This window comes from Delphinus delphis, chromosome 6 (assembly GCF_949987515.2).
Source record: "Delphinus delphis chromosome 6, mDelDel1.2, whole genome shotgun sequence".
Taxonomy (NCBI): Eukaryota; Metazoa; Chordata; class Mammalia; order Artiodactyla; family Delphinidae; genus Delphinus; species Delphinus delphis.
In genome coordinates this window covers 82202606-82228560 of record NC_082688.1, presented here as the reverse complement: position 1 = coordinate 82228560, position 25955 = coordinate 82202606, and the positions used below count along the sequence as shown (strand labels likewise).

General features: G+C 38.6%; 1 protein-coding gene and 1 pseudogene across 4 annotated transcripts in view; one reads left to right on the top strand and one right to left on the bottom strand.

The window, feature by feature from the left end:
* KIF27 (kinesin family member 27) overlaps positions 1-25955 on the top strand; it is an 89611-nt gene that overhangs the window by 27534 nt on the left and 36122 nt on the right. For 3 of the 4 annotated variants that reach the window (XM_060014951.1, XM_060014950.1, XM_060014953.1), the window contains 5 exons: positions 6289-6458; positions 6953-7056; positions 8669-8824; positions 11820-12025; positions 18434-18631. In XM_060014951.1, the coding sequence (XP_059870934.1) occupies positions 6289-6458; positions 6953-7056; positions 8669-8824; positions 11820-12025; positions 18434-18631 (834 nt within the window). The remainder of the gene's footprint in view (positions 1-6288; positions 6459-6952; positions 7057-8668; positions 8825-11819; positions 12026-18433; positions 18632-25955) is intronic. The other variant, XM_060014952.1, reaches the window with a different exon arrangement.
* LOC132426837 (heterogeneous nuclear ribonucleoprotein A1-like) lies at positions 13893-18357 on the bottom strand (annotated as a pseudogene).

The following is a 25955-nucleotide window of genomic DNA, read 5'->3' as shown; positions in this document are numbered from 1 at the left end:
CAGTGCGCGGGCTTCTCATTGCAGTGGCTTCTCTTGTTGCGGAGCATGGGCTCCAGGCGCGCGGGCTTCAGTAGTTGTGGCACGTGGGCTCAGTAGTTGTGGCTTGCGAGCTCTAGAGTGCAGGCTCTGTAGTTGTGGTGCACGGGCTTAGTTGCTCCGCGGCATGTGGGATCTTCCCTGACTAGGGCTCAAACCTGTGTTCCCTGCATTGACAGGCAGATTCTTAACTACTGCGCCACCAGGGAAGTCCCTCTGTTCATTCTTTTATTTTATAATAATAACAACATATTTTTCTGATTATAAAAGTTAGACATATTTATTATCTCAGTCTCTGTTTCTTTCTCTTTTTACTAGATGTTCACACACATGCGTGCGCGCACACACACACAAACACACACACATTCTTTGAGGAGACAGAGCTCCATGGACTCTTGAGAAGGGGTTAGGCCCCTCTGTTCCTTTATTTTTTTAAGATTAAAAAAAATAATAAATTTATTTATGGCTGTGTTGGGTCTTCGTTGCTGTGCACGGGCTTTCTCTAGTTGCAGTGAGCAGGGGCTACTGTTCGTTGCAGTGCACGGGCTTCTCATTGCGGTGGCTTCTCTTGTTGCAGAACACGGGCTCTAGGCGTGCAGGCTTTCGTAGCTGTGGCACATGGGCTCAGTAGCTGTGGCTCCTGGGCTCTAGAGCAGTTGTGGCACACAGGTTTAGTTGCTCTGTGGCATGTGAGATCTTCCCGGACCAGGGCTCGAACCCATGTTCCCTGCACTGGCAGGTGGATTCTTAACCATTGTGCCAATAGGGAGGTCCCTAGGCCCCTCTGTTCTTATCTCTAGTTGTTTGATTAGACCTGAACAGCCATGACTGGAATAAAGACTTCCACAGTTATTGTTTCAAATTAGCAAATTATTATTTTTAAAATTTTAATTAGTTTCGTTGCCCCCTTTCACTTTCAAGGGTTTTGGTTTGGAAAACATAAGTGTGGTTACCATAGCTTAGGAGAGGGCAGATACACTATAAGACTTGTAGCTCCTCTGTGGTTACAGGTAATCTCAAAGTTCCCTTATGACCAAGTGGGATTAAGATGTAACAGAAAGAAAGAACCAGTGAGTTTGCCAAAAGATTGCTGTGACATGGAAGGAAAAGACCCAACCAGAGAGACTCCTGCATTATGTTGAGGAATGGCAACACTTACTCCCAGTGCTGTTTCCTTCATCATGGATGGACATGTATTCAAATTAGCAAATTCTTAGTTTTGTTTTTAAAATTTTCCTTCTACCCCAAAAGAACCCTTCTAGCCACTAAAAGAAGGGGAAAAGGGAGAAAATGCAATGATCAGCAGTTTTGAGAGTTCTCTTGCTCCTATTGTGTGTCCAGGAATCCTGGCCCCCACTCTTGCTTGGACTGGTTACTGCAGCAGACATGAAGACTTGCATGGAAAGACACAAAGCCTGCCAAGCCTTGTTCAAGTCCTGTTTCCTGTTCCATTGTTCTAGAGTGAGCAGAACGTTTCATATTAAATACCAAAACTAGTTAAATTAAGCTAAAGAAGACGTCTGAAATCTCATTTCATTTTTACCTGGATTTCTGTCACCTTGGCAGAAGTTGAGCTAATATTTTCCAGCTCTAATATTTTCTTTTAGAATTTAGCTCAAATATTTTCTTGAAGTAAAAATAGTCTGACAAGGGAAATATTTCCTTGACTTAAAATACTTTCAAAGAGGGCTTCCCTGGTGGCGCAGTGGTTGAGAGTCTGCCTGCCGATGCAGGGGACACGGGTTCGTGCCCCGGTCCGGGAAGATCCCACATGCCGCGGAGGGGCTGGGCCCGTGAGCCATGGCCGCTGAGCCTGCGCGTCCGGAGCCTGTGCTCCGCAACGGGAGAGGCCACAACGGTGAGAGGCCCGCGTACCGCAAAACAAAACAAAACAAAAAAAAAACTTTCAAAGGAAAAGGGGAACAATGGCTTAATTAGTTTTTAAATTGATTGCATAAAGAGTTTGATTTTATTTCTTATATGTTTGTTTATGCATATTGGAGGGAAAGTGAAAAGATCTTATTTATTTTAAAAGTGTATTTTTTTATATATATATATATATATAAAACATATACTTTTGTAGCTAGCTTTTCTCACTTAATGTATCACAAATGCTTGACAGTCATTAAATATTCTATATCATGATTTTGACAGGTAATAATATTTTATCCTAAGGATATACCATTGTGTACTTTTTCCTATTGTTGCACATTTAAGTTGTTTGCAACCATCTCTTAATCTAAAAAGTTTAATTCCAAAATGGAATTTTAGGATTTATCTACTTATGTAGAAATCCTAAAGAAATTGCCCTTCACAACTAAATATTATAATTTACCAAATTATTAGGAAAAACGAGAAAGAAACTCATTTGTCTCAAAAGATACCAGAAACTCATCTAATGTAAACTCATGTAAAATTGAATCTAGATTTAAATTTAAGGAAAAAAATGTAACAGAGGTTTCTATTTTCTTAATGTGGTAAATATGATATAATTAAAGCCAAACACCAGTGTTATATCAGTACATACCAAAAAGGCACTTTGGAAGGAAAAAAATTACAAAGTGGTACCAGTCTTTACTTAGGTTTAAAATAATACCATATATGCTGATGATGCTACCATTTTTCATGGATTATAAGACTCACATTTTTTTTTTTCACTTTATCATCTTTGGTGGTAGGATATGTTTTACAATTGATGGTATGTCATAGATGATAGCTTTTTTCTTTTTTGCTGGTATAAAAATAATGGTGTGTCTTACAGTTGATGACATTTTAGATTTGATAAAATATTGTATTATGAAAAGGAAATAAAAGCAATAGGTAAATAATATCACTTTCAGTACTTGACATAATTGTATAGTAAGAAAACCAACAAGAATGTTCTTAAGGGATTTTTTTTCTTTCTTTCTTTCTTTTTCTTTTGGCTGCCTCGAGTCTTAGTTGCGGCATGCGGGATCTTTCTTTTTCATTGCGGTGCGTGGGCTCCTCGTTGCAGCACACAGGCTTCTCTCTAGTTGTGGCATGAGGGTTTTTCTCTCTCTAGTTGTGGTGCGTGGGCTCCAGGGTGCGTGGGCTCTGTAGTTTGTGGCATGCGGGCTCTCGTTGAGGTGCGAGAGCTCAGTAGTTGTGGCATGCGGGCTTAGTTGCCCCATGGCATGTGGGATCTTAGTTCCCTGACCAGGGATTGAACCCGCATCCCCTGCATTGGAAAGTGGATTCTTTGCTACTGGATCACCGGGGAAGTCCCAAGGGATATATTTTTTAAAACCTCTGGAATCTCCAAACTCACAAAAGTGGAAATATCTGTAAAATCTTTTCTGTTTTTCCTGAATGAATTACATTTTTATTGAGTCACAAAATTCTTATGCATTAAATCCCATACACTGAAGTCAACAGCCTTTTCAGTTTTCATTAAGATTTTATCTTTCACACAAAGCCCATTTTTTTCTCACAAAATAATTAATTAGTTTTGCTTTTTAATCACGTCTTTGCATAGATTGTTGCTCATGATGAAGCAGAGCTGTGTGAGATGTGTCTGCTGAGCTTTGACCAGGTTCCCTTGCCAGCCCAGCACTCATTCCTGCAAAACATACCAAGTTCACAGTAGCAAAATGACAAATTACATCTTATGAACCTTTGTGGAACTCTCAAATTCAACTACAAAATTAAATATGTGAAAGCCACAATCTGTGGTAAATAAGTTACAACACATCTCATGAAACAAAATCAAACGCATCACTAGTGAGAAGAGATTATCTTATTGTATGATGATTGAGAATATTATGCTCAGGTCTGGGTACAACACCTAAGTCAAATTAGATTATTTTTGGAGAAAACCAAGTTGCTGAAGGACCTTGGAGAAAATCTGAAGTAACTCTAGATTTAGTCTGATTCAGAGGAGACATGATAACTACTTTCAAGTATTTGAAGGCTTATCATTACTGTTAGACTTTGTCTCTAGAGCTAGGACCAATGAGAAGCAATAAGGCAATATAAGAGGCAATATAAAGAGGGATTTATTAATGAGAACTGTCAAAGTAATATGAGAGGTCTCAGGGCTTGTGCGGGTCCCCACAGTGAATTTGTTTAAGCAGAGGTTAAATGATAACTTGCAGTATTACAGAGGAGAGTCAAACATGGGATGAGTTGAACTCTAATCTGTAAAGTTCTGTCCAGTCCTGTTGCTATGTAATTCTCGGAAAAAATGGTTAGAATAAAAAAATTGCCTTCTAGTTGGATACACTTAAGTTATCTGAATTATTACTCAGCTTATTGAGTACTTACATTGTGATCAGTGTTGCTTGGGGTATGGTTGAAAATGCAAAAATATTCTTTGTTGGGAGCAGGGAGTGCAGAAGCAACTGAAAGAAGCAGGACCCAACACTTAGGTAGGAAGGGGCCAGATTATAGAAGGCTTGGTGAGCCAGAAGGGGCTAAGAACCATTCTTTTGGGTGGAATGACTGTTAAGGAATTAATTTACTGAATGTTACTCATTGTGGCAGAACCCATTTGGTGTTCATTATTAAGCTGGGTCATTTGCTTTTCTTTGTAAAAAGAAAATTTTAAAGCAAGTTACAATCCCAGAAAACAAAGTTTGATTCTGAACAAAAAGTTTTATTTGCTCCTGAAATAAAGCCCTCCTCCCAGCCCCCACCCTCACCCCCATCAAAGAGCAACCTTGAATCCTGTTGGTTATGGTGCAGGTGGCCATGCTAGGTACAATGTGCTTGTTAGATAAATACTTCTTGAGTTGGTTCTTCTGTAAATAATCTCCATACCCCAGAATTGGGAGGCCACCTAGAAAACTTTACCCTCCATCCATCATGGTGCTGATGTGATGGATGGTCTTATTAGGTGACCAACAGTGGAGGCACAAAAATCAAGTATCAAGGAATATCCAGTATCAGGTTGGCTTTCCTGGGAGGTGGTGTGTAAAGGACCTACGTCAATTGAATCTTCACACCATGTGATATACACATTCTACTGTATGTAGTAATTTTAATAGCTTATAATGATTTATATTAATAAATTGAATGTCTCCTCTAAGATCTTATTATTTACCTTTTTTGAGAAATTACCCTCAGGTTTGGTTATAGAGAAGTGGTTAAAAAGGAAATATTTGGTAACAGAAACTAGAATAAAAGTATAAAGGCAATATCTAATTCATTGTTTTCCAAGGTGAATTTTTGAGAACTTAAGGCCAATAGAATAATAATATAGAAAGTTTCCAGGCTAGTCCATGAAAATCTGTTTATCCCATGATACATATTAAGTGTCACTTAGAGCATTAATTCAGCTCTCCCTGACTACTACATGTAAAGTCTGAATAAATACATTCAAATTTTCAAATCAGGAATATTTTTCCCTGGCAGAAGGAGTGGTTGTGGCTCTGGATTTCTTCATGTGGTGGGATTTGGATTAGAGGGGAATTGCAGATCCTTAGCAGCACTGCAATTCTCCAAGTGTTCAGAAATGGGAAGATTGTGGTGGGGTGGGTAACAGTTGTCTCCTATTACACTGTGTATGGGCTTCACATTTGTTGGAGAGTGCCTGAGCTATGTTTAAGAGCTGTGATGTTGGGACTTCCCTGGTGGTCCAGTGGTAAACAATCCGCCTTACAGTGCAGGGCCTGGTCAGGGAACTAAGATCCCACATGCCGAGGGGCAACTAAGCCTGTGTGCCACAACTGTTGAGCTCACATGTCTCAACTAGAGCTGGCGCACCACAACTACAGAGCCCACGCACCCTGGAGCCTGCGCGCCACAGCTAGAGAAGAGAAAACCCGCAGGCCGCAACTAGAGAGAAGTACACATGCCGCAATGAAAGATCCCGCGTGCCTCAACGAAGATCCCGCATGCCGTGACTAAGACCCAACGCAGCCAAAAATAAATAAATAAATAATAAAGAAATCTTTAAAAAAATATATTAAAAAAAAAAGAGCTGTGATGTTTTCACTCATGCCTCTTTTTGGTTTCATTTTTGAGTGCTATTTTCCCTGAAGCTATACGAGCTTTCTAGAAGAGGAAGAGCTGTGTATAGATTCTGAAAGAAGTGTGTGTCCATGAGGCACAATAGTATTATGAAATGAATTTTGACTTTTTTTGTGGGCGGGGGGGGGAATGTATATTTTCAGTGATTGGCTATTTTAAGAGTACCTGTCTAACCTCTTTAAAAAACATTTTGAGTGATAGCATAAAAACAGACACTAAAAATCACGTTTTTTGTTGTTGGGTGGGGGAATCACTTGTAAGGTCTACACAAGTCCTCCTGTATACTCTCTGGATCGACTAGTTGCCGGATTTCGAACACGAAGTCAGATGCTGCTGGGTCACTTAGAAGAGCAGGATGAAGTCCTCCACTGCCAGTTTTCTGATAACAGTGATGATGAAGAGTCAGAAGGCCAAGAGAAATCTGAAATTAGGTATGTTAATATAGACTGATTTAATAAACATAATTACATGATGCAATTAATATATACAGATGTAGGTTTTTTTTCATTAAAGTATATCTTTTTCCATTTAGTAGGAGGGTTAACTGGTTTTTGCTACATGTACTGTCAACTAATGTGTTATGAAACCAGTGTTTGAACACAAGTCATCCGTCTAACAACTGTAAAATAATTTTGCTTTAAAGCGTTTATGGTGGTTGAATTTTAATTTTCAGAGAGAATGATTTTGGATTTCCTAATTCTGCTGCCACAGTGGCAACAAACATGATGAATTTTCCACTGGGTCCAACATGGTGGGGGATATCTTTTTATTTTGTGGAATATTAGTAAGTTCCATTTGTTTTGTATTAATCATTTACAGAATAATTAATCAATTTAAAGAATAATTTGGGGGGAAACTAATTTGAGGGCATATTAGAAACCACTAACAGACAAGTTACCTTTGATCCTGATATTTTTTTTTTTAGACATAAAGGTTGCTCGTGGATTCAAAAGCTAGGCTCTGTTTGTTCTTTTGTTGAATTGAATGATATTCAGGATCAAACACAAAAGTCAAGATTGGAGAATGAAGGTACACAGACTTTCTCAAGTACTTTAGATCTAATATTTATGACACCTCTCTTTTTCTTCAGGCAATAATTTAAGAAGCATCTGGGAATTCTCCAAGACGGGAACTTGATTAGGAGTGCTTTCCTGGCTTTTCCTTTGTGTTCTCTGCTCTACCTCTGAATTTTTGTTCGTTTTTATTCCTTAATGAAAACAGTTTTTCCACCAATCAATTCAAGCTAGAGTTATAGGCTAAATCTCTCAGAATGGGGATTTTATATTCAAACATGAGTTGATATACATTGTACTCTTGACTTATTTAAAATGCATCTTAAGTAATTTACTAGCTCTCTACTGCTTCACTGGCACCCATGCCTACCATTAGTGATATATTTGGCATTAGAGCCAACTTAGTCTAGTGGGTACTTATAATGTTTACAACTGACGAGAATTTATGCATCAAAAAACAGCATAAAAGACATTTATGTTGCAAAAAGTATACGCGGAGATTTTAGCTCATTTCTCTTAGCCTATGTGTGGTCACAACACCAAGAGTAAGAGTACAGAGAATATAAATAACATGATAAGTCCTACACTGTGAAAATAGCATCTTTTTAAGAGCCTATGGGGGACTTCCCTGTTGGCGCAGTGGTTAAGAATCTGCCTGCCAATGCAGGGGACACGGGTTCGAGCCCTGGTCCGGGAAGATCCCACATGCTGCAGAGCAACTAAGCCCACGCACCACAACTACTGAGCCTGCGCCCTAGAGCCCGTGAGCCACAACTACTGAAGGCCGCACGCCTAGAGCCCGTTGTCCACAATAGAAGCCACCGCAATGAGAAGCCTGCTCACCTCAATGAAGAGTAGCCCCTGCTTGCCGCAACTAGAGAAAGCCTGTGTGCAGCAGCGAAGACCCAGTGCAACCAAAGATAAATAATTAAAAATAAATTTGAGCTTATGCATGTAATATTAAAAAATGAAATTGAGATAAATTTTTAAAATGTATAAATAGTGTAGATAAGTGCTACCCAAGTAGCCATCCTTGAACTGTTTGTTACTGGTCTACAACCAGGTAAGAAACTTAATGTCAGGATGTAAATCAGTGCACCAGCTCCTTCATTGAGGAAGTCTCACTGTGAAAAAAATGTCAGCTGAGCTAAAAGAGTGAGGTAATTGATTTATGTTCTAGTACAAGACAGAAACAAACAGTGTGAGGCCACACTCTTATTAGCCTGGGGTAGAGGGAGACTACATTCTCTGATTACCGTAAAACTGTGAGTTAATAGGAAAAAAATTAAAACCTCTACCTATCTGGAGATTTTATATCTTTCTTAAATAACTCGGGTTAAAGAAAAAGTCAAATTGCAGAATATCTAAGGGTAATGAAAAACTGTATCAGAACCTACAGGATATGACTAGAGCATATACATATGTTTTAAGAAAAGGAAAACTCACTGTGAGCTGGGAAACTAAAGTCCCAATTGCTATGTATTTTTTCCTTTTTTTTTCTGTCTGTCCCTTCCTCTGTTTCCTCTAGACTGCTTGTGTATCTGCCTTTTTTTTTTTAACTCTACTTCTGTCAAATATTTCTGAGCAGATAGTTTTTATTTCTCAGTTTTGTTTCTTTTATTTTAAAGATTTAAAGATTGAATGTCTCCAGCAGAGTCAAGGGTTGAATTTGCAAAAATTAAGGAATTCAGACCTCATACTTACTGAAGCTAAACAAAAAATGAGGGAACTTACTATCAACATCAAGGTGAAGGAAGATCTGATTAAAGAATTAATTAAAACAGGTAATAGTATCCTGTGAAGCAGCTTGTATGAGAAAGAAAAGCTTCTAGGGCTTCCCTGGTGGCGCAGTGGTTGAGAGTCCGCCTGCCGATGCAGGGGACATGGGTTCGTGCCCCGGTCCGGGAAGATCCCACATGCTGCGGAGTGGCTGGGCCCGCGAGCCATGGCCGCTGAGCCTGCGCGTCTGGAGCCTGTGCTCCGCAACGGGAGAGGCCACAACAGTGAGAGGCCCGCGTACCGCAAAAAAAAAAAAAAAAATCTTCTAAAGTTGCTTCTGATGTTGTAACATTTACTTTAATTTTTGATGCTCAGGACTATCCACGTTAGCTTGGAATTCGTTCTAACAAGGTGTGCTCTAGAGCCAGTATGTGGAGGTTAATTATCAAAAGAACTTTGTTATATTTGATTTCATCTATGAATTTTTCTAACCAGTGTGAACTCTGTGTTGTGCTGGAACTCTATGGTACTTAATGTTTTTTGCCACTCTTTAGAAACATTATACTAGGCATCTGGGATAAGTCTGAGATGTTTTCCGAGTTCATTTTTAGTAAATACTTATTTTAAATTATTAGTCTTTATTTTCTTGGATAGTTCATATTTAACCTTAATTATAAACTTTATATTTTAAATGTAGCTAATTTTTGTTTTTCTGAAGATATAAGGATTTGTCCTTGAGAGCTGTCCTCTTGAGTGAGCCAGGCTTTCATCTCCTCCCCTTAATCTACCAGGTTGGGCATATGTACAACATCCTCTCCTCACCCTGCAACTCCGTTAGGCTTGCCTTAAAATGCACATCTCAAGCTTTTGGGGTTCCTCTCACTAATACACTCCAAGTGTAAGCCTTGACTACTCTGAAATTCAGTAAAGAATTGAAGGAATAAGACACACTAGCTTTTCTTTTCCCCAATGTCAATGCAAAACAACTCTGGTCACATTTGGGGAAACTGAAGGAAATACTATCCTCCTCTTCTTCAAGCCCAAGACTATAATCACACTCAAACTACACGAATTGTGGTTCCCAAATCCTCTGCCAGCAAAGAGAAACCTGCCTGGCCTCTCCCTCCTCTTTCCTGCAAGCTTGCTTTCTGACTGTCGGTCCTCCTTTCTCAACTTCCTCTCCTCTAGCTGCTGTCCAATGCGTTTTCCTTTCTCATTCCTAGTGGTGTATGGGCTATGCATCGTCCCAGCTCCAGTTATCCCAGATGTTTGATTTTGACCATTCTCCTTCCTCATAGGCAGGATCAATGCCAGTAAACCTCTCTTAGGAGTATCTAGGAAATGGTTTAGGGGTTTAAATAGCTTCTCTATCCCCATGATTTTAGGGTAGTGAGTGTAGAAATTGAGGATATTTACCACTCTGAAATAAACGATTTTCTTTCATATAGGTTATCCCACCATGGGATATCTAACTAAACAAGCACACTTTTGTAACCTGGTATACCCATCCTGGTTGCCTTAAAATAGAGGATACCTGAACTTAAACAGAGAAGGTCTTCTTGTTCATAGAACGAAGGGCAGTTTGGAGCTTTCCTAAAGTCCCTTAGAAATGGTGATTAGCAAAAGGGTCAATGTGTACTTACTTTTCCAAGTCCTCTCACTGAAGACTTCCCCAAACAGTAGCTACTTCAGCCAAAATTAATAACAATGACAATTATACTGTATTTCATCAATTTTAATACACACTTTTTTCACATTTTAATATCTCTGAAATCAGGATGCATCTTAAAAATCAGTGGCATTTTAGCATTTTGTCATGGTGTAATTGGTACTGTATATTTTTTTTCTTAGTGGTTCATAAAATATTAGCGTGTTAAACAATTTATGGGATCACAGATTCATTAAAACATTGTTGTCCTATGTATTTTGAAGTTAGTTGAAAGCATAGAATTGTAGAGCCAGAAGACAACTTACAGTGCATTTAGTTCAATAACTCCCTGTATTAAAAAATTAAGAGCTTTACAGTATACCAGTATAACAACCTGTCCTGGTGATTATTCACCCCATGACCTCTAGACTCTTACTTCCCACTGCTGCTAGTTTGCCAGTCTGGTTCAGGACAGTCGACTATTCAGAATAAATCAGAACTAAATTTTTAGGGTCAGTAGCTGGGCTTAGAATGAAAAGAGATATAGAAATACCTATATTCTATTTTTCTCTATGTTCTAAATATTCATAAGAAAAGCATTTTAAAAAAATTATCTTTAACAAGTTAAAATGAAATAAAAAAGGAGAGGGGGCTAGCTCTATATTAAAGGATTCTTAAGAAACATAACAGTAAGATGTACTGTGACCTTGTTTGGATTGTGATTAAAATAGACTAATTGTAAAAGACATTTTGAGACAGTTGGGGAAGTCTGAATAGGAACTGGTGGGTATTAGCATTGTTAGGTGTGATAATAACTTTTTGATTATTTCCATATTCTGTTTAGATGCTTATTGAAGTATACATAGGTGATGACATTATATCTGGGATTGCTTTAAAGTTTTTAAGTAAATTGAAGAAAAAAAGTATAGATGAAGTAGCTGTGGCAAAATCTTGATAACTGTTGAATCTGGGTGATGGACTTTCATTATATTATTTCTCTACTTTTGATATGTTAAAAAATTTTCATAATAGTAAAAGAAAAGAATTCGGAGACAGATTATGGGTGGTAGGAAGACAAAGTGTAGTAAGCAGTAGGCCAGTGAGTCACCCCAAATACCTTTTAACTGAAGTTTGATGCCAGCAAAGGTAAACTGCAAATTCAGAACAAAAGATGAACCAGGGAGAAGATAGAATGGCACCAGATGGGGACAGTCATTAAGGAACTAATTATTAAAAGGACAGGTGGCAAGTTGTGTTTGATGGGGATGGGAGGGACAGCTGGATTTTTAATGCTATGCCTTAAATAGTTACTGCCCAGCTTTTTAAGAGTAGGGAAATTTTATGTTTCTGGTGTTTTACTTAGTTTTTAAACATAATTTATAATTGTTATTACTACTATTATTATTATGAAGGTAATGATGTCAAGTCCGTAAGCAAACAGTATTCTCTGAAAGTAACAAAACTTGAACAGGAAGCAGAACAGGCGAAAGTGGAATTAACTGAAACGCAAAAGCAGCTTGAGGAACTGGAAAATAAAGATCTTTCTGATGTTGCTTTGAAGGTAAAATTACAGAAGGAATTTCGTAAAAAGATGGATGCTGCGAAGCTAAGAGTCCAGGTAATTTAAAAAATATAATTGAGAAAACTTATTTAAGGCTTCCTGATTTTGAGGATTCTTGTACCTAGTTAGGAAAGAAGTAAGATTCAGTTTTTACTAGCGGGAGGAACTGGATGGCAAGTTTTCTTTTCCAGTATGCTGGTGGGTTTACATAGTTTTAGTCTGGGTAGTATATTTCTTCATTCAGGAAGTGTATTATTTTAATCTTTTTATCAAAAACCACATGGTGAGAAATAAAGATAACCACAGAAAATAGTATCCTTTTCTGAAGGATAAAAGATTAACTAATGATTAAATAATACATATATAACATCTGGTATGTATATAGCACTTTTCTTGACACTCAACAAATATAAGTGTTTCAGACAGTTTTCTGAAATCATAACTGATTGGTTTAAGAAAGGTTAATAACTTTGAGTACCACATCTTATTCTTAATTTCCTAATGCTGTACTTTGCTATATCCTCAAATATAGCTACAGTTTAAAAATTCTATTCTTTGAGAAGTATTCCATTATAGAGAGATTTTGTGTATGAAGCCGTTCCCAGATGCTTTTGGTATAGTCAGAGTGCTTTGTTAGTTTGCTTATAATGAATTTACTAAAGTGCCTTTTCCAGTTCTTTTGATTCATAATCTTTTTTTTAAAATATTTTATTTATTTTTTCGCTGTGTTGGGTCTTAGTTGCGGCACGTGGGATCTTTCGTTGTGGCATGTGGGCTCTTCACCGTGGTGTGCAGGCTTCTCTCTAGCGCATGGGCTCATTAGTTGCAGTGTGCAGGCTCTCTAGTAGCGTGTGGGCAGGCTCAGTAGTTGTGGTGTGAGGGCTCCAGAGTGCATGGGTTCTGTAGTTGTGGCATGCAGGGTTAGTTGCCCTATGGCATGTGGGTTCTTAGTTTCCTGACCAGGGATCGAACCAACGTCCCCTGCATTGCAATATGGATTCTCAACCACTGGACCACCAGGGAAGTCCCTGATTCATAATCTATTGCTTTCATATTGTTTCCACTGTACATAGAATGGAATTGTAGTTAACCTAGTCAGAGCATTAGTTATCTATTTTTGAAACTGTGCCACAGTTATTTTCTTTCAACAAGATAAGTGTTCACCGCACACCTCCTGTGTGCCAGGTCCTGTTCTAGATGGGGATGCAGGAGTGAAAAGAGCAAAAAAGTCCCTTCTTCTAGGGTTTTTAATGCCATCTCAAACATCTGCACATCGCCATTAAAATTTTTTTTTACTTAAGTAGCCTCTCAAGTCAACACCAAGTTAAAATAACGTGACGTGACACTTTGCACTTTCCTTCAGAATACATTTTTTCCCTTAGCAATTCACCTCCGAGAGTCTTGCGATCAATTTTTTAAAATTTCTTGACCGTTAAATTAAGGCTGCGACATCTAACAACGTACTCGTTTTAACAAAACATTAGTAGAACAAAACAATTAAGAGCTTTCCTTTATGATTATTATAAAATTTATTTATAATTTCATAGGTTTTTATCCTACCTTCAGTTCTTTTTTGTTTTTTAAAGACACATTTATTCAGCGTCGTGATCAGACTATTACAGTTAGCAATCAACAGCATGAGTGCAAAAAAAAAAACCTACATTAAATAAAACCCTTTGTTGGAATGCTTTACACTTTCCGCAGAACAGAAACTAAAATAACCTGTTATACAACTAGGCACAAATACAGCCCTTGAGTTTTTTTTGCCCATACACATGAGTATTGTCTAAAACATGTCTTCTTTGTAGCAGCTAGACCCTGCCACCGCTGTGCTTGGCCGAGTTCACAAATCTCTTGTAACCTGTAGCTTCCCTGTCACTCTCCTGGCTCTCCTCTCCTGCTAAACTTTGTTTCCTGGCAGTAATTAAAACCTTCTGCCACTGCCGTAGCTACTGCTGCTGCTGGAATTACCATAGCCACTTTGGTTTCGTGGTTTGGCAAAGTATTGGCCTCCACCACCATAGGGGCCAGAACTTCTGCCTCCAAAGTTTCCTCCTTTCATGGGTCCAAAATTTGAAGATTGATTGTTGTAATTGCCAAAATCATTGTAGCTTCCGCCACCTCCAAAATGGCTTCCGTCATTACCAAATCCATTACTGCCATCCCCACTGCCACCATATCCCCCCCCCACCACGGCTGCCACCAAAGGCATCTCGACCACTGACGTTCCCTCCACGAGCAGAGTTGTCATTCCCACCAAAACCCCCTCCACGACCACCACCAAAGTTTCCAGAACCACTTCGACCTCTTTGGCTGGATGAAGCGCTAGCCTTCTCTTGCTTAGATAGGGCTTTCCTTACTTCACAGTTGTGGCCGTTCACTGTGTGATATTTCTGAATGACAGTCTTGTCTGCGGCGTCATGGTCATCAAAGGTTACAAAAGCAAAGCCTCTGTTTTTGCCACTGCCTCAGTCGGTCATGATTTCAATCACTTCAGTTCTCCCACACTGTTCAAAATAATCTCTTAGGTGATGTTCTTCAGTGTCTTCTTTAATGCCACCAACAAAAATTTTTTTCACGGTTAAGTGGGCACCAGGTCTTTGAGAATCTTCTCTTGAGACGGCCCTCTTTGGTTCCCCAACTCTTCCATCCACCTCGTGTGGCCTCGCATCCATGGCCGCATCCACCTCCTCTGCAATGGCATACGTGACAAACCCGAAGCCTCTGGAGCACCTGGTGTTTGGACCCCTCGTTACCACACAGTCTGTGAGCGCTGCCCGCTGCTCAGGTGGCTCCTCAGATTCGCATCAATTGTTTCAAAGCTCAGACGTCTGATGAGGAGCTTCTGCAGCTGTTCGGGCTCTTTGGGAGACTGACTTAGACACGACAGCAGTAGAGGGGGGAGGCTTCAATGATGCTTACTTGGCGGCATCCACGGGCAGAAAGGTTATCCTACCTTCAGTTCTGATTGTAATTCTTATACTCAGTATTAATAAGTAAGAACCGATCTTGTACTAGTCATCTGTCTATTCAGATTTTCTATTTCTTCATGATTCAGTCTTGGAAGACTGTGTGTATCTAGGGATTTATCCATTTCTTCTAGGTTATCCAATTTTTTGGTGTATAATTGTTGATCATACTCTTTTTTGTCTTTTTTTTTGGCTGTGTTGGGTCTTCATTGCTGCGCACGGGCTTTCTCTAGTTGCGGTGAGTGGGGGCTACTTTTCGTTGTGGTGCACAGGTTTCTCACTGTGGTGGCTTCTCTTGTTGCAGAGCATGGGCTCTAGGCACGCGGGCTTCAGTAGGTGTGGTACGTGGGCTCAGTAGTTGTAGCTCGCAGGCTCTAGAGCTCAGGCTCAGTAGTTGTGGCACATGGGTTTAGTTGCTCCACGGCAACTGAATGTGGGATCTTCCCAGACCAGGGCTCGAATCCATGTCCCCTGCATTGGCAGGCGGATTCTTAACCACTGCGCCACCAGGGAAGCCCCTGATCATACTCTTTTAGGGTCCTTTGTATTTCTGTGGTATCAGTAGTGACTTCTCTTTCATTTTTGATTTTATTCACTTGAGCCCTCTCTTTTTTTCTTTCTGAGTCTGGCTAAATTGTCGATTTTATTTACCTTTTCAGAAAACCAGCTCTTAGTATCACTGATCTTTTCTATTGTTTTTTTAGTCTCTATTTCATTTATTTCTTCTCTGACCTTTATTATTTCCTTTCTTCTACTAACTTTGGGCTTTGCATGTTCTTCTTTTTCTAGTTCCTTTAGGTGTAATGTTAGATTGTTTATTTGAGATTTTTCTCGTTTCTTGAGGAAGGCCTGTATCACTGTACACTTCCCTCTTAAAACTGTTTTTTTTGTGTCGCATAGATTTTGGACAGTTGTGGTTCCATTTTCACTTGTCTCAAGGTATTTTTTGATTCTCCTTTGATTTCTTTGTTGACCCATTGGCTGTTTAGTAGCACATGGTTTAGTCTTCATGTGTTTGTGTTTTTTCCAGTTTTCTTGAAATAGCCAAAATTATTATTTTTCTAAGGAGGTTATTATATTAACCATATAAATCTATAGCTTAAGCCTTGTGTGTGGATTTAGCAAAGATTATTTTTATGGTTGTGATTAAAAGATTAAATGAAAGATTATTAATAGGGTTTGAATTATCATGTTCTTTTTGTTTTCCATGTTTCTTGTTGTGTATCTTTTTCTGCTGAGGGTACTGATGAGGAAAGGAAAGAACTTAATTAAATTCAAAAGAAACATCTCATAGAAGGAGGGCTGAAAGAAGTGTCCCACATAGTTTTAGAGATTTCTGTGCCTTTGCCATATGCATGCACAACTGATGGGGATTGGGATGCTAAAGATGATAAGGATGGTGGTGGGGATGAGAAGTGTGATAGTTAAGTATCTACCAAGTGCTATATACACACTAGATGTTTTATATGTATTATATGTATTACTTAATCATTACTTAATCCTTTGAAGTGGGTATTTTTATTTATTTATTTTTTTTTTTTTTTTGCGGTACGCCGGCCTCTGTGCCACCAGGGAAGCCCTGAAGTGGGTATTTTTACACTCTTACAAATGAGGAAGCTAAGGTTTACAAAGGTAAAATAACTCACTCAGTCACATAATTGTGATGATAATAATGGTTTTCAGTACTCTAACATTTCATACCATTTTAACATTGAAATACTAGTGGTTTTATTGGTATAATGAAGTTATTTTAGTTTTTAAAACTTAAAAAATTTTAATTAAAAAAAATCTAAAATCTGTATTCTTGGTCTTTAGATATATATAGCATTATATGCTGCATTATATGCTCTGTTTAATACTAACAGAGGTGCACGTTTGAGCATCTGTGGAATAAGTGCAAATGACAAACCTCTCTCACTTTTAAATAAGATTATCAGTACTTATACTGATATCTTCAATATCATGTGGAAAAGACACTAAAATTCTAGTATTAACATTTTTTACTCCAGTATTGCAATACTGTCAAATATAAGTGACAGGGGCTTCCCTGGTGGCACAGTGGTTGAGAGTCCGCCTGCCGATGCAGGGGACGTGGGTTCATGCCCCGGTCCAGGAAGATCCCACATGCCGCGGAGGGGCTGGGCCCGTGAGCCATGGCCGCTGAGCCTGCGCGTCCGGAGGCTGTGCTCCGCAATGGGAGAGGCCACGACAGTGAGAGGCCCGCATACCGCAAAAAAAAAAAAAAAAAAGTGACAAAGCCAGGGTCCAAATCCAGGCATGGGAAACTGCAGAGTCCTGTGGCCTCCAAGCTAGTAGTACTCCAAGTAGTCCATCTGCAGATTGTTCATTATTGGTCTGCAGTGAGATAAAGGTAAATGGGAGCACAGCTTCTCTCATCAACAAAGTCTTGCATGAAAACATCATCAGCTGAATCTAATAATGTGCTTCATGGTGCAGGCTGACAACAGTCTGTGAGTGGTACTGGTCCACAGACCACATTTTGAGTAGCGCTGCTCTAAGCTACAATGCCTCTGTGAATACTTAGTTTAATTAAAACAAAATGTGTTTATGTCAACAATTTATCGCCAAGATAAAGAAAATAATTAATCATAGTCTGCATAACTTACAAATGACTTCACCTTAACTTTTTTATGTCACATAAGAGGTACTTACTTAGTGTAACGCTAAAGTACAGCATACAAATCTAATATATGTTTGCTTGTTTGATCAGGATTAAATTGAAATACTCTGGTATTTTATATTAGTAAACTCTTCAAAAAATTTTAATGCTGTCTATGGATAACTTTACCTAGAGAGGAAAAGCCTTATTTAAGGTAATTAAAATAGTAATTACAATGGTTGGTCACTCTCAGGGAAAATGGTATCATTTCTGATCATCTTAACTCAGGGATTAATGATTTAGGCTGCAGCTGGATATTAAAGATGAGCACAGTGGAATACTATGCAGTCATATAGAAAGAACAAATCTATGAGAAAACACCTCTAAGATACGTTAAACAGAAAAAAAGGGGAGGTGGAGAATAGTCTACCTAGAACATAAAGTTACTTATGTGCATATAAATTATTTCTCAAGGAATATTTAAGAAATTGGTAATTTTGTTTCAGGAAACAGGACAGGTAGATTAGGCGTCTGAGAGAAGAGTCATTTTAAATATAAGTTTAGTTTTGTATTGTTTTAATTTTTATTATGTACATAAAATATTTTAAAATTAAAACAATAAAAAAAGCAACGATGTCAATTTTGTTCTGTTTGGCTGTCAGCACCAGGAAGTCTCATTATTCTTTATATCTGGTGAAAATTATGATATTTGCTTGACTGTAAAAGTAGAAATGTAGAAAACAGTTGTGAAACTATCAAGAATAAATTAAAATCTAGGCAAAAATGCCTACCTGCGTCATTAAATGAAAAGTTTAAGTTTAGTGGAGGGATATGAGAGGTGCAGTTTTTCATTTTGAAATATTCATATGATCCCAGGTCTTACAGAAGAAGCAACAAAATAGTAAGAAATTGGCATCACTGTCGATCCAAAATGAGAAACGTGCTAATGAACTAGAGCAGAATGTAGATCACATGAAGCATCAAAAGGTACAGCTGCAAAAAAGACTTCAAGAAGAAAATGAGAAAAGGAAGCAACTGGATGCAGAAATTAAGCGGGGTCAACAAAAAATCAAAGTAATATTGTCATACTTTCCTGCTAAGCATAATATGAAATGTTCAATGGCTCAGAGCTAATGTAACCAAGGTCTTGATTCAGTTGGCTTGTGAGGTATCTCACCTTGGCCTGTCCTTGGCTGCTGTCCTCATTCACTTTAAAACTTTGTTGATCTACATAGTAAAAGCTATTTATTGAATTCTGAGTACTGTCTTGAAGGCTTTGACTTCCCAAAAGAAAGTGCCGTGATAATTTCTGTAACTAGGATCTTAACTTCAGTTGAGGCTGTCAAAAACACAAATTTATAAAGCTGACTTTCTAAAAAAATATCTAACATTTGAATAGGATTTGCCATTTTCAAAGTGCTTTGACATGCATTGTCCATGTGGCAGCATAGAAAAAAGTACAAGGTAAAATGGTACCATTTCATTCATAGTGTGCAGAAAAGTGATCAGACCTGTATGCCCAGCCGTTCTATAGAATGGATTGGGCTGGGGAGGAACTAGTGGTGTCAGCCTGGGCTCTGGAGCCAGGCTTGCATGTATTCAATCCCAACTCTCTCAGTTCCTGGCTAGATAAGATCATTTACTGAGAAAAATCACTTACCCTCTCTGTGTCTGTTTATTCTTATCTAAGATGGCCTTATCATACTTGCCTCAGTAGGGCTCTTTTGAAGAAGAGAATGATGATAATGATCATAATAACAACAACAAACACTTATCTAGCACTGTGTACCAGGCTCTGTTCTGTTCAAATGTTAAGCCAGACCCAAGGTTTGGAACATAATTGGAGATTTCCTAGATTTTAAACTTTGGAAAATAATATATTCTCAGACCTTCAAAAAAAAAAATGACAGAATTTAGTGATGGAAGGGAACTTAAAAGAGCATTTAAGCCAAATTACTGATTCTTTTTTTTTTTTTAATCAGCTTTATTGAGATATACTTCACATATCATACAGTTCACCCATGTAAAGCGTACAGTGAGTTTTGGTATATTACATTATTGATTTTTATAAAATAATATAACATGAAATTGACCATTTTAACTTTGTTTAAGCATATAGCTCAGTGCCATTAATTACATCCGGTGTTGTGCAACCATCACCACTGTCTTTTTCCAAAACTTTTTCATCACCCTTAATAGACACTTGGTAACCATTAGCAATAATTCCCTTTCCCCTCTTCCCCCCAAGCCCCTGGTAACCCTAATCTACTTCTCTCTTTATGAATTTGCCTATTCTAGATATTTCATAAAAGTGAAATCATACAATATTTGTCCTGTATCTGGATTTTTTCATTTAGCATCATGTTTTCAAGGTTCAGCCATGTTGTAGTATATATCAGAACTTCATTCCTTCTTATGGCTGGGTAATATTCCGTTGCATACACAACATTTTGTTTCTGCATTTATCTGATAGGCACTTGGGTTGTTTCCACGTTTTGGCTATCGAATAATGCTGTGATAAACATTGGCATAGAAGTAACTGTTCAAGTGCCTGCTTTCAATTTGGAATTGAAATACCTAGGTGTGGAATTGCTGGGTCATATGCTAATTCTATGCTTAGCTTTTTGAGGAACCACCAACTGTTTCTGATAGTGGCAGCACCATTTTACATTCCCACCAGCAATGTATGAGGGGTCTGATTTCTCTGCATGTTCATCAACACTTGTCATTTTCTGTTTCTTTTTTATTATAGTCATCCAAGTACATGTGAAGTGGAATCTCGTTGTGGTTTTGATTTTCATTTCCATAATGACTAATGGTATTGAACACCTTTTCATGTGCTTATTGCCCGTTTGTATATCTTCTTTGGAGAAATGTCTTTTCAAGTTCTTTGTCTACTTTTTAATTGGGTTGTCTCTTTGTTGTTGAGTTGTGGGAATTCATTATGTATTCTGGACATTAAACTTTATCAGATACATGACTTCCAAATATTTTTTTCCATTCTGTAGATTATCTTTACATTTTCTTTTTTTTTTAAATTTTATTTATTTATTTATTTTTGGCTGTGTTAGATCTTCATTTCTGTGCGAGGGCTTTCTCTAGTTGTGGTGAGCGGGGGCCACTCTTCATCGTGGTGCACGGACCTCTCACTCTCATGGCCTCTCCTGTTGCGGAGCACAGGCTCCAGACGCACAGGCTCAGTAGTTGTGGCTCACGGGCCCAGTTGCTCTGTGGCATGTGGGATCTTCCCAGACCAGGGCTCGAACCCGTGTCCCCTGCATTGGCAGGCAGATTCTCAACCAGAGAAGCCCTTTACATTTTCTTGATAATATTCTTTGATGCACCAAAGTTTTACATTTTTTATGAAGTTCCAGTTTATCTATTTTTCCTTTTGTTGCTTGTGCTTTTAGTATCATATCTAAGAATCCGTTGCCAAATCTAAGGTCATAAGGATTTACCCCTATGTTTTCTTCTGGAATCTTATGGTTTTAGCTCTTATATTTAGGTTCCTGGTCCATTTTGAGTTAATTTTTGTATATGGTGTGAGGTAGGGGTCCATCTTCATTCTTTTGCATGTGGAAATCCAGTTGTTCCAGCACCATCTATTGAAAAGACTATTCTTTCCCTGTTTAATGGACTTGGTACCCTTGTCAAAAATCAATTGGCTGTAGATTTATGGATTTATTTCTAAACTTTCAGTTCTATTCCATTTGTCTATATGTCTATCCTTGTGCAAGTACACACTGTTTTGATTACAGTAGCTTTGCAGTAGATTTTGGGAAGTAAGTCCTCCAACTTTGTACTTTTTCAGGATTGTTTTGGCTATTTGAGGACTCTTGAAATTCCACATGAATTTAAGGGTCAGCTTTTCCATTTCTGCAAAAAAGGCCATTGGAATTTTTTTTTTAATGCTTTAATTGTGTTTAATGCATGGTTCTTTTTTTTTTACAGCAGCACTCAACAAATTTTTATTTTCAAATTATTCCTTTTACGACGATCTGTTCTTGGGTTTTTCTCTGTAGATCCACTTTTTAAAAATTTATTTATTTTCTTTATTTTTTTGGCTGCATCTGGTCTTAGTTGAGGCATGCAGGATCTTTCGTTGTGGTGCAGGCTCTTTGTTGTGGCACAATGGCTTCTCTCTAGTTGTGGTATGTGGGCTTCTCTCTAGTTGTGGCATGCAGGTTTTCTCTCTAGTTGTGGTGCGTGGGCTCCAGGGTGCGTGGACTCTGTAGTATGCAGCACACAGGCTCTCTCATTGAGGCGCGCAAGCTCAGTAGTTGTGGCGCGTGGGCTTAGTTGCCCTGCGGCATGTGGGATCTTAGTTCCCTGACCAGGGATTGAATGCAAGTCCCCTGCATTGGAAAGCGGATTCTTTACCACTGGACCACCAGGGAAGTCCCAGCCATTGGATTTTTTTTTTTTTTTTTTTTTTTTTGCAGTACACAGGCCTTTCACTGTTGTGGCCTCTCCCGTTGCGGAGCACAGGCTCCGGATGCGGAGGCTCAGTGGCCATGGCTCACAGGCCCAGCTGCTCCATGGTATGTGGGATCCACCCAGACTGGGGCACGAACCCATGTCCCCTGCATTGGCAGGCGGACTCTCAACCACTGTGCCACCAGGGAAGCCTGCGGCCATTGGAATTTTGATATGGATTGTGTTGACTATGTAGATCTCTTAGTGTAGTATTGGCATCATGACAATATTAAGTTTTCCTATCCATGAGGATGGGGCATCTTTTCATTTATTTAAATCTTCTTTAATTTCTTTCAGAATGTTTTATAATTTTTAGTGTACTAGTCTTTTACCTCCTTGGTTAAATTTATTCCCAGATATTTTATTATTTCAGATGTTATTATAAATGGAATTGCTTTCTTAATTTCCTTGAGTTACTCATTCTAAATAATAATGGTAATAATCATTATTATAGCAGTAAATAATATTTATTATTTGTCTTCAGTCAGTACTGTGCTAAGCACTTATGTGCTTTATCTCATTTGTCTTTTTCTCTTCCTGTATTTTCATCTTTTCCTTTTCTCCTAGATTCTTTCTTTAAACATCTTAGACTTTTCTCATCCTAAAATTATTCTCCTTCAACTTTATACTTCTCTCTCTCACTTCTCCCCTTTATAACCAAACTTCTTGGAAAAGTTTACTATATTTGATTCTGTTTCCTTTCCTTTCATTTGTTCTCTTCTCCTCTCCAGTCTGGTTTCTGGGTCTTGACTGTACCGTTCACTTCAAAGCTCTTGAGAAGTTCACTAGTGCTCTCTCTGTCACACCTCAGCTGCATCCACCATAGTTCACCACTCCCTCCATCTTGAAATATTTCCCCCTTTGCCTTTGTGAAATTATACTCACCTTGTTTTTTCTTCTCTGATTGCTTGTTCTTTGTCTTTGCTAGCTTATCCTACACTATCGTTTCCTACCTATGGAAATTACTCAGGGCTCTAGCCTATGCCCTCGTATCTTCCATACTCTGTCCTGGGTGACCTCTCACCTTGTCTTTTTCCATGACTGCAGTTTAACTCTGACAACTCCCAGATTTAATCCTTAATACCAGATTTGCCATTTGAGCTCTGGATTCATATATCCAACCATTGACATCTTTATTAGGTTGTCTTATAGGTGAATTCCCTTACTTACCTCGCCACTATTCCTCCTCCCTGCTCCCTTCATGGGAGAGAAAATATAGTTTTCCAGTGTACTTTACATGACATTTCAATGCATTCAGATGGGTAAGCTAGAAATTTAGCAGTCATCCTTGACTCTGTCCTCTTCCTCATTACGCATATCCAATGAATCACGAAGTCCTATAAATTGAGTCTTCTAAATATCTTGAATCTGTTCAATTCTCATTTCGCTGACAACAGCCTAGTCTGTTCGTTCCTGTCCTTCCTCCAGTGTGAGGATCAGGCCTGCCTGTCAGTCCTGTGGTCTTTGGGTCTCAGCTTCTCATCTCTCATGAACCCTGGCTTAAAGCAACAAGACATAGCACTCTCTAAATCTATGTTTAGGGAAAAGAAAAATACTTTTGAGCAGAATGCATAGTCTGCTGAAATGCAACTCTGCCTGTAACTTAAACTTTTTACATTTACATTATCTAGGGTAATTTTGTTCCTTCTCTCATTCTAGGGAAATGTGACCCATTTAAGGGGAGAATGAGTATTCCAGAGAAAGGAACAGTCTGCCCCGAAGATATATTGAAGTTTCTACTACTTAATGCAAAAGCAAAACCTGCTCAGAGTCCTAAGGGATATCTTGTCTTCTGTTTGGAGCTAACTGTCTAACATTCCATTTTTCACTTGACTAAACCATTTCCAGAGAATACTATGACTTCTGCATAGGTTCTCCATGTTCTTCTGCATGTTCTTCTGCATAGGTTCTTCAGTTCTTAACTGAAGACAATGGATGAGCTATAAAGGAAAGGTATAGGAACCCCTGAAATGTGACCTGGGATTTTTACTTCTCTAAGCACCAATTTCCTCATCTATAAAATGGGATTTATAATGGTATCTGTTTCATAGGATTATTGTGAGGATTAAATGGGATAATTAAACAGATGTAAAAAGCATAGCACAGTACCTGGTAGACAGTTATTTTACTATTATAATAGAGATTACAATATAAGGTAAAGGTAATTATGTCTAGAGCAACATGCAAAAGAGGGGATTAGACCACCTGCAGTACACTTTCAAAGCATTTGTAGAAGAATAGGAATAGTAGGCAGTCAGCTCCAGTATAAGGTGCCTTTATTTCAGCATCCTGAAGTTGCTGTGACTGTGACAGGGGCTAACTTATAACTGTGAACTAGAGCTAGGGAAGCATGAAAAATTAATGGGTAGTAAATATAACAGGGTCCAAATGCACTCATAATTCAACTCAAGTGGGCATAGAAAATTTATCTAGTCTATAGCAGACCTGTGTTCCTTATGACACCCCTCCCACCCTGCCCTGCCCAAACCATGTCACGAGAATTTCTGGAAATATCATGGGAACTAACCAAATTACCAGTCTGTCCAAACCTTATTCTGATAGTTTAAACATTTCCTTCAAATAATTCTCAGTTCTCTTGAATAAGAATATTCAGTCTCTTGGCCTCTTCCTCCCCATGATTCTCAAAGATAGAGTCTGGTATATGTGGTGTTCTGGTGTGTAGCTTTATTGCATCACATGGTGTTGAAGGGGAAGGGACTTTCTGAGTTTCATTTGGTCCTTGGATGTGACTGGCTGGAATCTGCTCTCTCTTGTTCACCTTTCCCTGCTGGCACTTGATATGAAGCCAGTATAGTTCATAGATTGGTCTCACTTTCAGCTTAGAGCCTGGAGGTGCTTTGGCTTCATCTCATCTCCTAATGGCATTATAAATCCCTGTTGAGATTATTAGATCTTCCATCTAGCTTGCTAGCCCAGTGGCCTGTCCTCACCTTCAGTTTTGGGGTCAATTCCCCACAATAACTGACCCCTATTTGTTCTCAACTCAGGATCCTCATCATCTGAGGCCAAGAAGTCCAATTAGTCTCTGTTTCCTGATCGTACTTCTCTGTTCTTTCAGCAAGACTGGGCAGATCCATGTGTGTGTGAGGCCTCTGCGCTGCAGTCCTCATTTTCTCCGTCTGCTCTCAGTGATACCTTTATTTATCATCCCCTTTCTGGGCCAAAACTCAGAGAGAAGAAAATTGGGACACACATCTTTTTTACTGTCTCTTTTCTCCTTTCTGCCATTTCCAGGGCTGGAAAATGGTAGACTTCCCTTTTACTTCCTTTTTATCAGTACTTCTGAAATTACCTATGGAAAAGATACAAGTTTCATTTTATTATTAATTTGTCACAGCCCAATACCTTTGTAAAACAAGAACTAGTAGAAAAATGAAATAAAAACTAAAATATACAAGTCTATCTTTTAATTATTAGATTCAACAGACATAAAATTATTCTGTTAAATTTTTGTAAAAGGTTCTAAACACTTACTTTTAATTTCTGTACTTATCCATCGTGGACCAGTAAGGAATAGCAGTGTGGACCAGTTCACTTTGAGTTCATGGCCTCCTTCCTGATTCCTGCTAAGCTTTGGTGGTGGATGGCAACATCGTCTCTAAACCCCAGTAGAACACAAGGGCCCTCTTGACATGACTCTTAAGATGTGAATGGAAACTAAAGGAATTTGGAAAATACTCTTCAGAGGACCATGATCAATCTTGAAAGACTATTTTCATGCTGCAGAATCTGATTTTTGAATGCTGGAAACTGAATATAAATTTTCTTTTTACATTTCTCCTGTGATAAATTCTAATATCCCCATTGCAGATGGGTGCCTTGGGTGGACTAACTGAAGGTAATGAACTCAGAAAGGCAGAAGAAAAGAGCAAATTTATAATTTTCATACTCTTATCCCTGT